Source organism: Carassius auratus, chromosome 21 (assembly GCF_003368295.1).
Source record: "Carassius auratus strain Wakin chromosome 21, ASM336829v1, whole genome shotgun sequence".
Lineage (NCBI taxonomy): Eukaryota > Metazoa > Chordata > Actinopteri > Cypriniformes > Cyprinidae > Carassius > Carassius auratus.
In genome coordinates, this window is record NC_039263.1 from 19,419,947 (window position 1) to 19,432,007 (window position 12,061).

The following is a 12,061-nucleotide window of genomic DNA, read 5'->3' on the forward strand; positions in this document are numbered from 1 at the left end:
GACTGTGAATGCTTGCTGCACATTAGAAACCGTTTGAATGGCCTTTTAGAGCTCTGGTCACCAGAGGAAACCTTGATGTCAGTTCAAATATCTCCACATTACCTCATGGGATTGACCAACTTGCTCAGTACAAAATATACTGGCTCCCTCCTCAGAGAACCAAATGAAAATTGGTACAACTCTTATGTAACAAATGAACATAACAAATTAACTTCAGTAGGTCCAATGTCTAACCTCATACTTTCTGTTACTGACATTTGACCTCTTATTAACCATAACTTTTGGGTGAGTTTTCATCATACCAGTGCTTTTATGTTGAGGTGTAGAAGCTCATCTGGACATTCATAAATAAATGTTTCATTATTTAGCAGCCAGACGTGCATTATCATTTCGCTTTTTATTTTTTGTTTTCTTAATTTTCAGCATTAACAGCCTTTTAATCTCACTTTCCATGTGCAATATAATTTTTACCAGTGTTGTGTCAAAATTAGCTCATTTAAACTGTAATGAGTCCTTGTTAATGTGAGTGGATCTTATGTAGATGTCTGGAAATCGATGTCACCCTGAAATCAAAAAAAAAAAAAAAAAAGAAATTAAATTTGCATAAAAGATTTTAAATGACCTATACACACACACCCACGCAGTTAAGGTGAAAATAAATCATAATAATATACATTTAAGTCATATCATATAAAAACAGAGACAGAGAGACATTTATTTTCATGCCTAATTGTCATGATAAATGTCACAATGAAAGACCAGCAACAAAATTAATGGTCCTACAATTGTCTTGATTAAAAAATCTATATTTTTTTCTTTTGGTTTTGAGATGCAATATGACCTGCACATGTTCTTGTCAGATATTAAGAGGTTCACGTGTCCTATCCTGTAAAGGACTAATTATTCAAAAGAAGTAAGATGGTGTAAAGGGTTCTTCCTCATCTATTTTTTGTAACAGCTTCTCTCAGGCTTGACTGAACAGACTACTAAAGGTTGAAAAGAATAAAGCAAACACACTGCTGGCTATATATCACAAAGAACATTTTGCCTGAAGCGAGTCAGCGCTTAAATGCAGATCTATTGTTCTAAGTGTAAATGGGGATATCCTGATGTATGGTTAGAGAACCTGATGGACAGGTGGAGCAGATGGGAGGCCCTAATGACACAGAGATCCATTGCTCTTAAATGTGATTTAAATTATTTAGTCGTCTTTCAAATGATTTCAGACTTAAATATGATTAAACTTGTTCTTCTTTTCAAAGAGTGTGGCTGTCACTGATGTTTATGATGTAGAGATTTTGTACAGGAGCAGCAAAAAGATCTACCTGAATTGTAAGTGACTCTTGCTGGCCGCCACCTTGGTGAAACAGAGGGTCAGCAGCAATAAAAAGCACAAGTTAAAGGAAGTTCACACACTGCATGTTGAATGAGGTTATTAAATGGCTTATTGTCTGTCAGACAAAATAAACCTTTGTTCATCAGCAGATGGCATTGTTGAAACTGGCAACATTTTCATCATTTAGTGAAAAGTCATCATTTTTTTCTCTTATTCAGATATTAACCAATCCGATCAGAGAGGAGGAAATAACCAATTCAAAACATCTCATTCAGCAAATTTCTTTACAGTATTTTACAAAATTGTGTGTGTGTGTATGTACATTTATATATAAATAATTTAATAATTCTCTTCAAAACTAATTTCAAGAATTTATGCTCAAATTATTTAGTTGTTTAATTTCTTTGTAAGTTGTGTAGTTATACGGGTCAAAATATTTATATTACTTGGAGAAATATTACAATACAGCCTAAAAAGCTATAATCTAATAAACTAATTTCTAAGGTCAAATGTATACATTTAAGTTACCTAATGTTGATTTGTTTGTTTTTCAAATTAAATACGTTGAGTTTAAGTTTTATGAGCACGCTGTGTATTATTCAAATGATTACAGTTATTAAAAAGTAAGCCAGTACATACAATCAGGAGAAATTGTACATTATATATATCATAGCGTTTTTTTTATCGACTTTTAAAAGACAAGAATGAATAGAGCAGCACAAATCGTTAAAGAATCGCAAGGCATAGAACGTGAGAAGGTCGTGCACGCGCACGCACGTAAGAGACGCGCACGCGTATGTTTGACCTTGTTTTTGTTGATGTTTGACTGGATTGCGGCTGCGCGCGGCGCTGTACGTTGTCGGGTGACGCGATTTGTAAGGAGAACGACGGACAGAGAGAGAGAAAGAAGATAGGTGAAAAGTGAGCTTGCTGTAGGGGAGGGGCAGCAGTACCCTTTTAGCTCCTCCACACAGACGAAAACCAAACAAGCCTGCCCTAAAAACAACCTATATCCAACTGATCGGCGATCTACCACTGCAACGGAATCGGCCGGTTATTCGATTCAGAACCGTCCGACTCGACTCGGCTCTAGTCACGCCGCTTCAACAGCCCAGAGGCCGCCGAAATAACCCCATCGCCATTATATGATCCACTTCCCAGCGTCGCTGCTGCCCTCCATGTGGGTGAGGGACCTGTGCGTGTCGGGCTATGGCGAGAAAAACAGTTAGCAGGAAAAGGAAAGCAGAGGAGCCCAAGGAACAACAGGTAAACAACAAATCTCCTTTATACGTTACCTAATAAAAACAGCTTACAGCCATATGCTAACCGCTCGTTTTATATGAAACAACATCCATGAATCATTGAAAACAGTAACACAAGCTCGAAATGTGACAGTTTACAAACAGGAATAGATTGCAATCTAATGTTAGCACCAGCCTGCTGGCTAAAGGCTAATGGTGGGGTTGTTAACTTAGTTGTTGACATTGATCTGGCGTTGTTGAGCTGGTTTGTTGTTTATTAATGTGAAATCATCAGTTGTCTTGAACATTAAGGTTATGAGTTTTATCTGAGTACATCTTAATCCTGCACTAGATTACAGGATAATGATTCTCCAGCAAGAGCCAGACATTATAAGCTGGTTAGACGGTGCCATACGACTGAGATCTGCTACACTTTTTCATTATTTTCCATTAAGATGAGAAATATTAATAACACCATGTTGCCTTTGCAGCTCAGTGATTCTTGATATGAGACAAAACATGTTATACATACATTAGTTCTAAACGACATTTATATATGATCACTATAGTGTTCTTATGTATCAATTTATTTGTTTTCTCTTAATGACAAGAAATTGACATCCTAAAAACCACCTTTCCTCAGATTTATAGATCTTGTAAGAATGAAATGTATTTCAAACAAAATAATACAGACGGAAGAGGTTCGTTTTAGCTGCTACTCACAGATGTGGTTGTACTTTTGATCAAAACTGTCAGATATTTATGAAAACGTTTATAAAATCAGGCAATATCACAGACCGCATTCATCCTGAAGGTCCTCTTTGTATATTTCACCTGCTGTGAGTTCAACAAGGTAATACAGGTGCAGGCAAATTTCTGTTATTGTGATGTTATTATTTATAGTTTTCAATCATGTTGCTTGCATTTTCCGTATGTTCTATTATTACCTCTAGGAACACACAAAATGAATATGCAAGCTTGATAAGCAAAAAATAGTTATTTTGTCAGTGCTGTATTATTATTTTGTTTCAATATGGTGATAATTCAGTAAATGGAGTTTGAAATCACCACACAGTCTTAAAAGATTGGTTTATTGAAAGTACATGGTATTTGTCAATATTTATGATAAATATCAGACACATTACTGATGGTGCTGACTCTGTATTGAGTGATTGGCCAGTAAAAATACACGTTATGGGAAGATAGAAGAAGCAGGATATGTATTTGTCCAAGTACTCAAGAGTCAGTGAGCATCACCTTATGATGGCCTTGTAGGTGAAGTAGATGTGTTAAATAGGACACACTGGACAGGATAGAGTTCTCATATGGGGGCGGTGGTCTTCAGTGCAACACACTGCTTGGAAGATCACTTGCTCTCCTTATCTGGCTTTGTTAAAGGTTTATTTTGGATATCATCAGTCAGCTCTGCACATATCCCTGTGTGACAGCCAAATCTAAAAGATCAAATCAATAAAAACAATGCACTGATATCATAGGCCTCAACAGTTGATGTTTGTAATATTAATTAATGAGGCCTGACAATGGGAATGGTTGTGTATATCTAGACCTTAAATGTTCATCTCACTGTGTGTAATTATAATTTTCAGGTAAAGCTTAGAAATAAACCATTATTTATTCATTAATATATCAATTACAGTTATATTCGAATACCAATTTTATTATAGCCCTACAAAATTGATATTTAGCTTGTTTGTTATTCCCAAACGTTAATGTGTTATAGTTAATGTCATAGTGTTCCTGTAGCTCAACTGGTAGAGCACTGCTTAGCAAGCAAGCAAGCGCAAGGTTGGGGGTTCGATTCCCCGGGAACACATGATATGTAAATATTGAATGCATGAATGCACTGTAAGTCGCTTTGGATAAAAGCGTCTGCTAAATGCATAAATTTAATTTAATTTAATGTTTGCAATCTTGCAAACATCATGTGCATTTATAAAGCCTAGGCTTTATATTATATAATCTTTATGTATAGTGTAAAATATTTTTATATATAAAGCCTACATTATTTAAAGAAAAGATTTCATGCTTATACTTTCTCATGTAACGGCATATATTCATTATTCCTCTGAAATGTTTGTTTGAGCATCCCGACCAACACCACAGGGCATCAACCAATGGTGTGTGTTTGGAGCCGGGACTATGCAGAATATATTTCCCATGAGATTTTTTTTTTTTTTTTTGTGGTTAATATTTTTTTTACCATTTCAAAGTTATTGCTGATCCTTCCCACAACCCTTGAGCATTTTTTTCTCTGTGTAATAAGGTGGTCGTGTATTGACTACGATCCTGACCTGCTTGGCCATTAGGATCTGGGTCAGTCAGATATGACTGATGTCTACTGTCCTAGAAGGGGATTGGAAACGCTTTCCTGAAGTAGAGATACATCAGTGTTTATGACTAGGAGTGTGTTACTCCTCTTGCTCTGGACAGAGGATGTCATTTCAGCAAGAGGTGATAATATAGTTGATGATGTCAGTGCTGTTTAGCGAGATTAAGCATTAAAATGAATGAGTCTCAGTCTCTCACACAGATTGTTGGACCCACAGGAGCTGATATACTTCAAGCCGTTGATTTTACTCGACCGTGTCATGGCTATATTTGATTTGTCGATGCTCGCTGGGAGCACAGAATCTCTTTGTCTGCCAGCTGGCGTTAGCATCAGATAGAGGTCCTCACTTTTGTTATTTGGTAGTTTTGCCATAATTTATTGTGTTTGATTGTAAAAAAGGTTGTTAGCAGGGTGAGGTGATGAATTTGCAATGCCACCAGGTGTTTTTCTTCAAATGCAAGCTGTTTTAAAAAATGCCTACACAGTGCTTGATTGCAAGAAAGCCACCTAAAACCAGATGTCCTAGGGTTTCTGTTCGAAAATATTATAAAATCAGTTTGAGAAAGAAATGAACAATTCACTAACAAAGAACATTTTTGTGAAGTGAAATTAGGGCTTAAGTGAACAAGCTTTTTCGCTTTCTAGTTTTATGGAAAGGATTCACTTAAAGATATTCTTTTAAACTTATATTTTTTTTAACCTTTCAAAGTAATAGCAATTTTCATGATGTGCATTATAATGTTGTGATGCTTTAATTAATTTCAAGTCATTTAATTTGATATTTTAGTGTTTTATTTTTTAATTATTTAGACAAAGTTGAAAAAATTTACTCAAAGTGCATTAATAGCCTTTAAAAAGAGTTTCTCCCGAAAAAATACTTGAATTATCAAATCAATTTTTTATGTAGTAAGTTTATTTATTTATTATTTTATCTGTTTGTAACTAATATTGTGCATTTCACTGAAGTATAGTTAAGATTATTTTACGATCGTTTTATATTATTGTAGAGTTTTCCATAAATACACAGCCTTCAACTCTGATGTTGCCTAAAATGATAGATAGATAGATAGATAGATAGATAGATAGATAGATAGATAGATAGATAATCATCAGGTACAGTCAGAAATTGCTATTACACTTTGTTGCAAGTATTTGCATTTCTTTAAAACGGCATGCAATTCAATCTTGTATGATAAAGAACATTTTTGAATGTACTTCATGTTTTTGTTTAGATTTTTTTATTTGGTCAACTCCTATAATAACTCCTTTTTGTCCCTCTGTCAGTTTGACTGGTGTCAGTCTGCGATTAAGCGTGCCCGCGTGTCCAGCTCAGCGCGTCATGCCCAGCCCTGGTGGCAGAACCAGCAGTCGGTGGTGTGCTCCGTGAGAGGAAGGGAGTTCCGCCCGCAGCAGCAGCATGAGTGGAGCTTCCAGCAGAGTCTGCGCGGATTCGCTGCCGGACGCATCCCAGGAATCCTCAGAGAGAGAGAGTTCTCCCTCGGCCGCCTTAACAAGGTGTTTGCTTCCCAGTGGCTCAACCACAGGCAGGTGGTGTGCGGGACCAAATGCAACACGGTGAGATTGTTTCTGATTAGCACTTTAGCATGAAACCGTATTAATGCAGTATATATGATCTTCAAGACATTAGTGGTCTTTGTGCCGTTTAATTCTTAAACATATTTAAAACCTTTTTATGAGTTGGGTAAATAAATTTTTAAAGATTGGGTAATGGTGCAAAACCAAATTTCTAAGAGAAACAGTAAAGGGAAGTAGACCTACCAGCAGATTTGATTATAGTTAACTAAAACCATTAAAAACATTTTCATTAAAAGACATTTATCCAAATAAAATACAAAAATTAAAGTGTAACTTGATGTACTAAAATAAACTGAAGCTGAAAAAAAAGTTATATTAATATAAACTATTCTAGTATCTCTGTGATACTGAAGTAATGCACTAGTACACAAAAGGTTTAACACACCCTACAGGAATATTCCATGTTGGAAAAACTATTGACAGCTGCTGTATATAATAATGTCAAGTCATCTCGTACATTGATGCTGTCTAACTTGATAAATATTCTTTTAAATGTATAGTTCATCTCAAAATTTAAATTCTGCATCTACATTATGCTTTTCCACGTAACGAAAAAGCTCCAAAATAACATACAAGTACTATAAAAGTTGTCTGAACATACACTGTATGCTTCTAACACTTCTGAAGAATGTGAAACGGATCTATAGTTATTATCTCTTTTGGATGACTTTACTAATCTTTTTTTTTCTTTATGATTCCTTAGCTATTTGTGGTGGATGTCCTCTCGGGACAGATAACCAGGATACCCATGCTGAAAGACAGGGAGGGAAGGGCAGAGGTTTCCCAGGGTTTGAGTGGAGTGGGAGGCAATTTCGACTTCCGCAATACAGGATCAGTCGTCGGTCTAGATGTCCAGCAGGGATGTGGCATCCACGCCATTGAGCTGAACCCCTCTCGTACATTGCTGGCCACTGGAGGAGACAACCCCAACAGTCTGGCAGTGTACAGTCTTCCCACTCTTGACCCTGTCTGCGTTGGGGATGTGAGTCTTGCCTTTGCTCTCTTTCTAGTTGTGCAAGTTGTGTAAATGTCAAGAGGTTTAGTGGCCTCAGCCTCTGGCTTCATAGTGATCAAGTGCTCTTAGTGACTAGCTTTGGCTAACGCAATGAAAACAATTGTGGCATGCACTGATAAAGTATTTTCTAGACTCAATTTGTTTCTGTATTTCTGACAGGACGGACACAATGACTGGATATTTTCCATTGCATGGATCAGTGACACCATGGCAGTCTCAGGTAAGAAGCCTGTAGATCCAGTTTTGAGCAACACTTTACACTGTGTGCTAAAGTGCTAGTGTTCATATCTAGAAACCGGTCAAGAATTGCCATAAGAGCAAAGAGAGGACAGAAATAGAAAGTAAGTTTTGTATAAAGAAAATAGGCCCCTGTTTAGGAACATTACAAATATTTGAGATTATTTTCATGTGACTCATGAATGACTCATACTTTTTGTACATGCATATGCAGTATAGAAAATTTAGAAATTTATTCTCATTTAAATATAGAAATAAATGTGTGGACGTGATTGTTTTCATTAGTGCATTACAGTGGTGAGAATTACATTTTTAATTATAATAATGATTTACTTCTTTTTTTCTTCAGTGCAAAAAAGCTAGAGATATGTATGAATATTTCTCCTATTTTTTGAATCGGTTATTTCAGGATAATGTACAATCAGTCAGTCATTATTACAAAATAATCATGTTAAATGCTATACAAGACCCTTGACTACACATTCAGGGTTTATTTTGCAATTAATAATGCATTCTCTTTTATGTGTTGTACACAGTTAGATGTTATTGATGATGTACAGATTCTACTGTTCAGTTAAAGAAGAATGAATCTTTTATTCACTGGAGCAGGATCTCGTGACGGTTCCATGGGTCTGTGGGAGATATCAGAGGAGGTGCTGACTCAGGCCGAGAAGTGTCAGAATGTGGATGGTGTTCCTTGTTACTCGCACATCTCTCACCGCGCTCTCAAGGACATCCCGAAAGAGTACACCCACCCCTACAACTGTAAAGTGCGCGCACTGGCCTTCAACAACAGCCATAAGGTTAGCCGCTGTCCTTGCCCAATGTGACTGAAAATGGATTGCTTTGTGTGTTATTCAAGCTCACCGTTACTCTGCTTTTATCTCTTTCATTCATCCATAAGGAGTTGGGTGCTGTTTCTTTAGATGGATATTTCCATTTGTGGAAGGCAGAAGACAACCTGTGCAAGGTACAATTACTACTATCAGCATAGTTTTCTCTCTTATTTTTCAAGCTCAGTATTTGTAGATTTTTACAATTGTCTAATGGGTGTTTTTCCCATGAAGGAGCTTTCTACCAAACTCCCTTACTGTAAGGAGAATGTGTGTCTGGCATACGGTATGGACTGGTCTGTTTATGCAGTCGGCTCTCAGGCACACGTTTCCTTTCTTGACCCTCGGCAGTCATCTCAGAACATCAAATCCGTGAGCTCCAGGGAGCGAGGCAGTGGTATGCCCCCACCCCCCCCCCCCCATATCTGGTTTTGTAATTTGCAAAGCTATCTGGTGCTCAGTTTTGTTAATTCTCTCTTAGGTATTCGCTCTGTGAGCTTCTATGAACATATAGTGACGGTAGGCACTGGCCAAGGTTCCCTGCTCTTCTATGATATCAGGGCCCAGCGTTTTCTGGATGCTCCATCAAGCTCACCCAGCGGATACCGGAATCGCACCGCAGAGGGCATCCTGAAACTCAACACAGGGAGAGGATGGCTGGTAAGATTGTCCATTTTGACCCAGGTTCTCTGTCTTGCATGTAAGGGATGTATGATATATATTGTTTGGGATAAATCTGATACTAAAAAAAAATTTATTATGCTCATTTGATGTACATGTAATATTGCTATTTTGCTTTTTTACACCCCCTATCTAATTTTTGCCATGAAATCTTTGGACAGGCTTTTGCATTAATTAGTCTATATATAAGCTGGTATACAAAGTGCTTACTCTAGCAGACGGTTTCCTGCAGCATCCGTCTCTGCTTACCATATAGAAGTTCATTAAGCAGAAATGCTGTATGCTGCATTAATCAAGAGTCCACACGGAAGTATAAGTACTATTTGATCACTATTTACCACGTTTTCCACAAAACATAGTTTCCACCAAATCAGCATATTAGAATGATTTCTGAAGGATCGTGTGATACTGAAGAGTGAAGTAATGTTGCTGGAAATTTAGCGTTGCCATTACAGAAAAAAATTACATTTAATACAGTTCTTTTAAATTGTAATAATATATCATAATATTGCTGTTTTAACTGTATTATACCATATTTTGATTGAGGCTGAAATGAATGCAAAAATGATTGATTGATTGATCTTCACGTCTCCACAGAATCACGACGAAACATGGAGAAGCTACTTTTCCGACGTCCACTCTTTCCCGAACGCCATATACACACACTGCTACGACGACTCCGGCACCAAACTCTTTGTGGCTGGCGGCCCCCTGTGTTCTGGCCTACACGGAAACTACGCTGGCCTTTGGAGCTAGCCTCTGTCCTCCCATTTATCTCTCACATACCATCTGCTTACAGGCCATCTTCCATTTTTCTTCTCACTCTTTTACACTTCGGTTTTGTTTCTCTCTATCCTCTATTTCTCAAAAGGCTCCAGAGCACGGATGTGATTCTCAACCCTTTTTGTGCTTGGTCTTATGTCTTTCTATTTTTATTTGCCAGTTGTACTCCTGGATTTACATGTGCGTTTTTTTTTTTGTGGGTGTGTGGAGAAAAAAAGGCAAAGAAAAGGCGTGACAAACACTGATGCCTGAAGGATGAAGGAGGTTTTTTTTCCTCTGTGCATCGGCTGCCTGAACCTTTGAGAACTGTGGAATACTGTCAAATATGTGAAAATATTTAACAGTCGTTCTGGGCATTAAGGTTTTTATATATATATATATATATATATATATATAAGGCATGGCATTTTGAGTTTGTTTTGCTGTGTGTTTTTGCAAGACCTGCTGATCAGCTCCTTTTCTTGGCTCGCAGTGGAATGATATGACATTGTAGATCCTGAAAAGACTGAGAATCGGTATTCAAAGATGAATATTGGTGAAATGAATGGACAGCCTGACCTGTAGCCTCACTGTGGACACTGAGGTCAAGACTGCAGTTTTATGAAGAGCATGGAGTGAACATGGACATGAGTCGGATAGCGGCCAGCGAAGAATCACCCACTGTTTTTCTTTTCCCCTTTGTTTTCCAAAATAATGGCAGGGAGAGACAATCGTAAGAAATCACAGATACCGTTTGTGTTCTGTTTGAGGTATCTTGGAGAATGCCTCTTTTTATTGCTGATTCTGTACTAAAACACGCATAAGCTCGCATCAAGATTGCAATTTTACCTCTGTGACATTTAGACGTCCTATTTATTTTCTTTTGTTGCCGTCACTAGCACTCATGACGTTCAGGTACAATCATATTTGTTAGGATTTTTGCTTCTCATCATCTTCTCTGCTTAAAGGCAGGGCAGTGTTGTGTGACATTGTTGCCTTTTCAGAGTCTTTCTGTGAAAGACTGTTGCAGATTGAATTTGTTTGGCTTTTTTTTTTTTTTTGTCTTTTTACATGATAATCTTAATGGAATTGTCACAAAATTGCTAGTACAACACCGTAACAGGCAATATATTAAGCAGAAATTACCCATCACTTTTAAAATGTATTTTATATATAAATGTATGTGTATACATATTTGGAAACTAATAGAGGGAAAATACAATTTATGTAAATTTTAGAGGATATATGTGCGTGTGTGAGTGAACTAAGCTGTCATTATTTTGGTGGTACTTTTTTTTTTTTTTTATACTCACTTCCTGAATGTTTTTACAGATTACAGGTGTAAAGATATTGTACAATATCAAAACAAAAGAACAGCAACATGAGACATTCTTCAAAAAGAACATGAATAAAAGTTTATTGATGTATTTTTCTTCCATTCTGGGGTTGCATCACAACTTTCTTTATACTCCATGTTTGTGCTGATATTTAAAGCTTTTGATTTTAATTTTTAATCCATGATGGAAATGATATGATGAAGTCTGACAGTTTTTTTGGCAGTACCTGGGTAACACTACGCTGTAGTGATTTATTTAACCGCTTGAGGCGCACATTGTGTTATGATTATAAACGTTGGCGTTACAGAAAGCGCGTTCATGAGTATTATCTGTAGCGTGCGATATTAATACATGTAAAATAACTAGATACTATAAATGTAAAAATATATGTTAAAATGGCCATTTCACTTCTAATAATTTTTTAAACCTCTGTATGCATGATTAGCTCCTTTTCATTTCTGCACAATGCAAATGTCTTATGATCTACTTTTCTACATTTCTTGTCTACCAAACATATTTTGCCTAATGTAAGATCCAAACGCTTAGCAAGGACACAGAAAAGGAGTATTGAATGACTAAATTATGTTAAAATTACCTTTTAAGATTATATACAATTTCTTAGTTGCATTTCGATTTATTTTGTTTTTGAATGACATCCTGGGTACGTGCGCGC

The 12,061-nt window shown here is 36.8% G+C and overlaps 1 protein-coding gene across 1 annotated transcript; it reads left to right on the forward strand.

Annotated features, from left to right (window-relative positions):
• Positions 1-2,160: 2,160 nt before the first annotated feature.
• dcaf12 (DDB1 and CUL4 associated factor 12) lies at positions 2,161-11,489 on the forward strand. Its single transcript, XM_026196567.1, has 9 exons — positions 2,161-2,602; positions 6,212-6,502; positions 7,227-7,505; positions 7,698-7,758; positions 8,385-8,578; positions 8,680-8,745; positions 8,843-9,005; positions 9,090-9,268; positions 9,887-11,489. The coding sequence occupies exons 1-9, from the start codon at positions 2,546-2,548 to the stop codon at positions 10,043-10,045; spliced, it is 1,449 nt and encodes a 482-aa protein (XP_026052352.1). The 5' UTR covers positions 2,161-2,545; the 3' UTR covers positions 10,046-11,489.
• The last annotated feature ends 572 nt before the right edge of the window (positions 11,490-12,061 follow it).

Excerpts from the sequence above, each read along its gene's own strand:
- dcaf12 (XM_026196567.1), top strand. The coding sequence starts at position 2,546 with ATGGCGAGAAAAACAGTTAGCAGGAAAAGGAAAGCAGAGGAGCCCAAG. Across the intron at positions 8,579-8,679 it reads CCTTCAACAACAGCCATAAG|GAGTTGGGTGCTGTTTCTTT; the intron begins GTTAGCCGCTGT and ends TTCATCCATAAG. Across the intron at positions 8,746-8,842 it reads CAGAAGACAACCTGTGCAAG|GAGCTTTCTACCAAACTCCC; the intron begins GTACAATTACTA and ends TTTCCCATGAAG.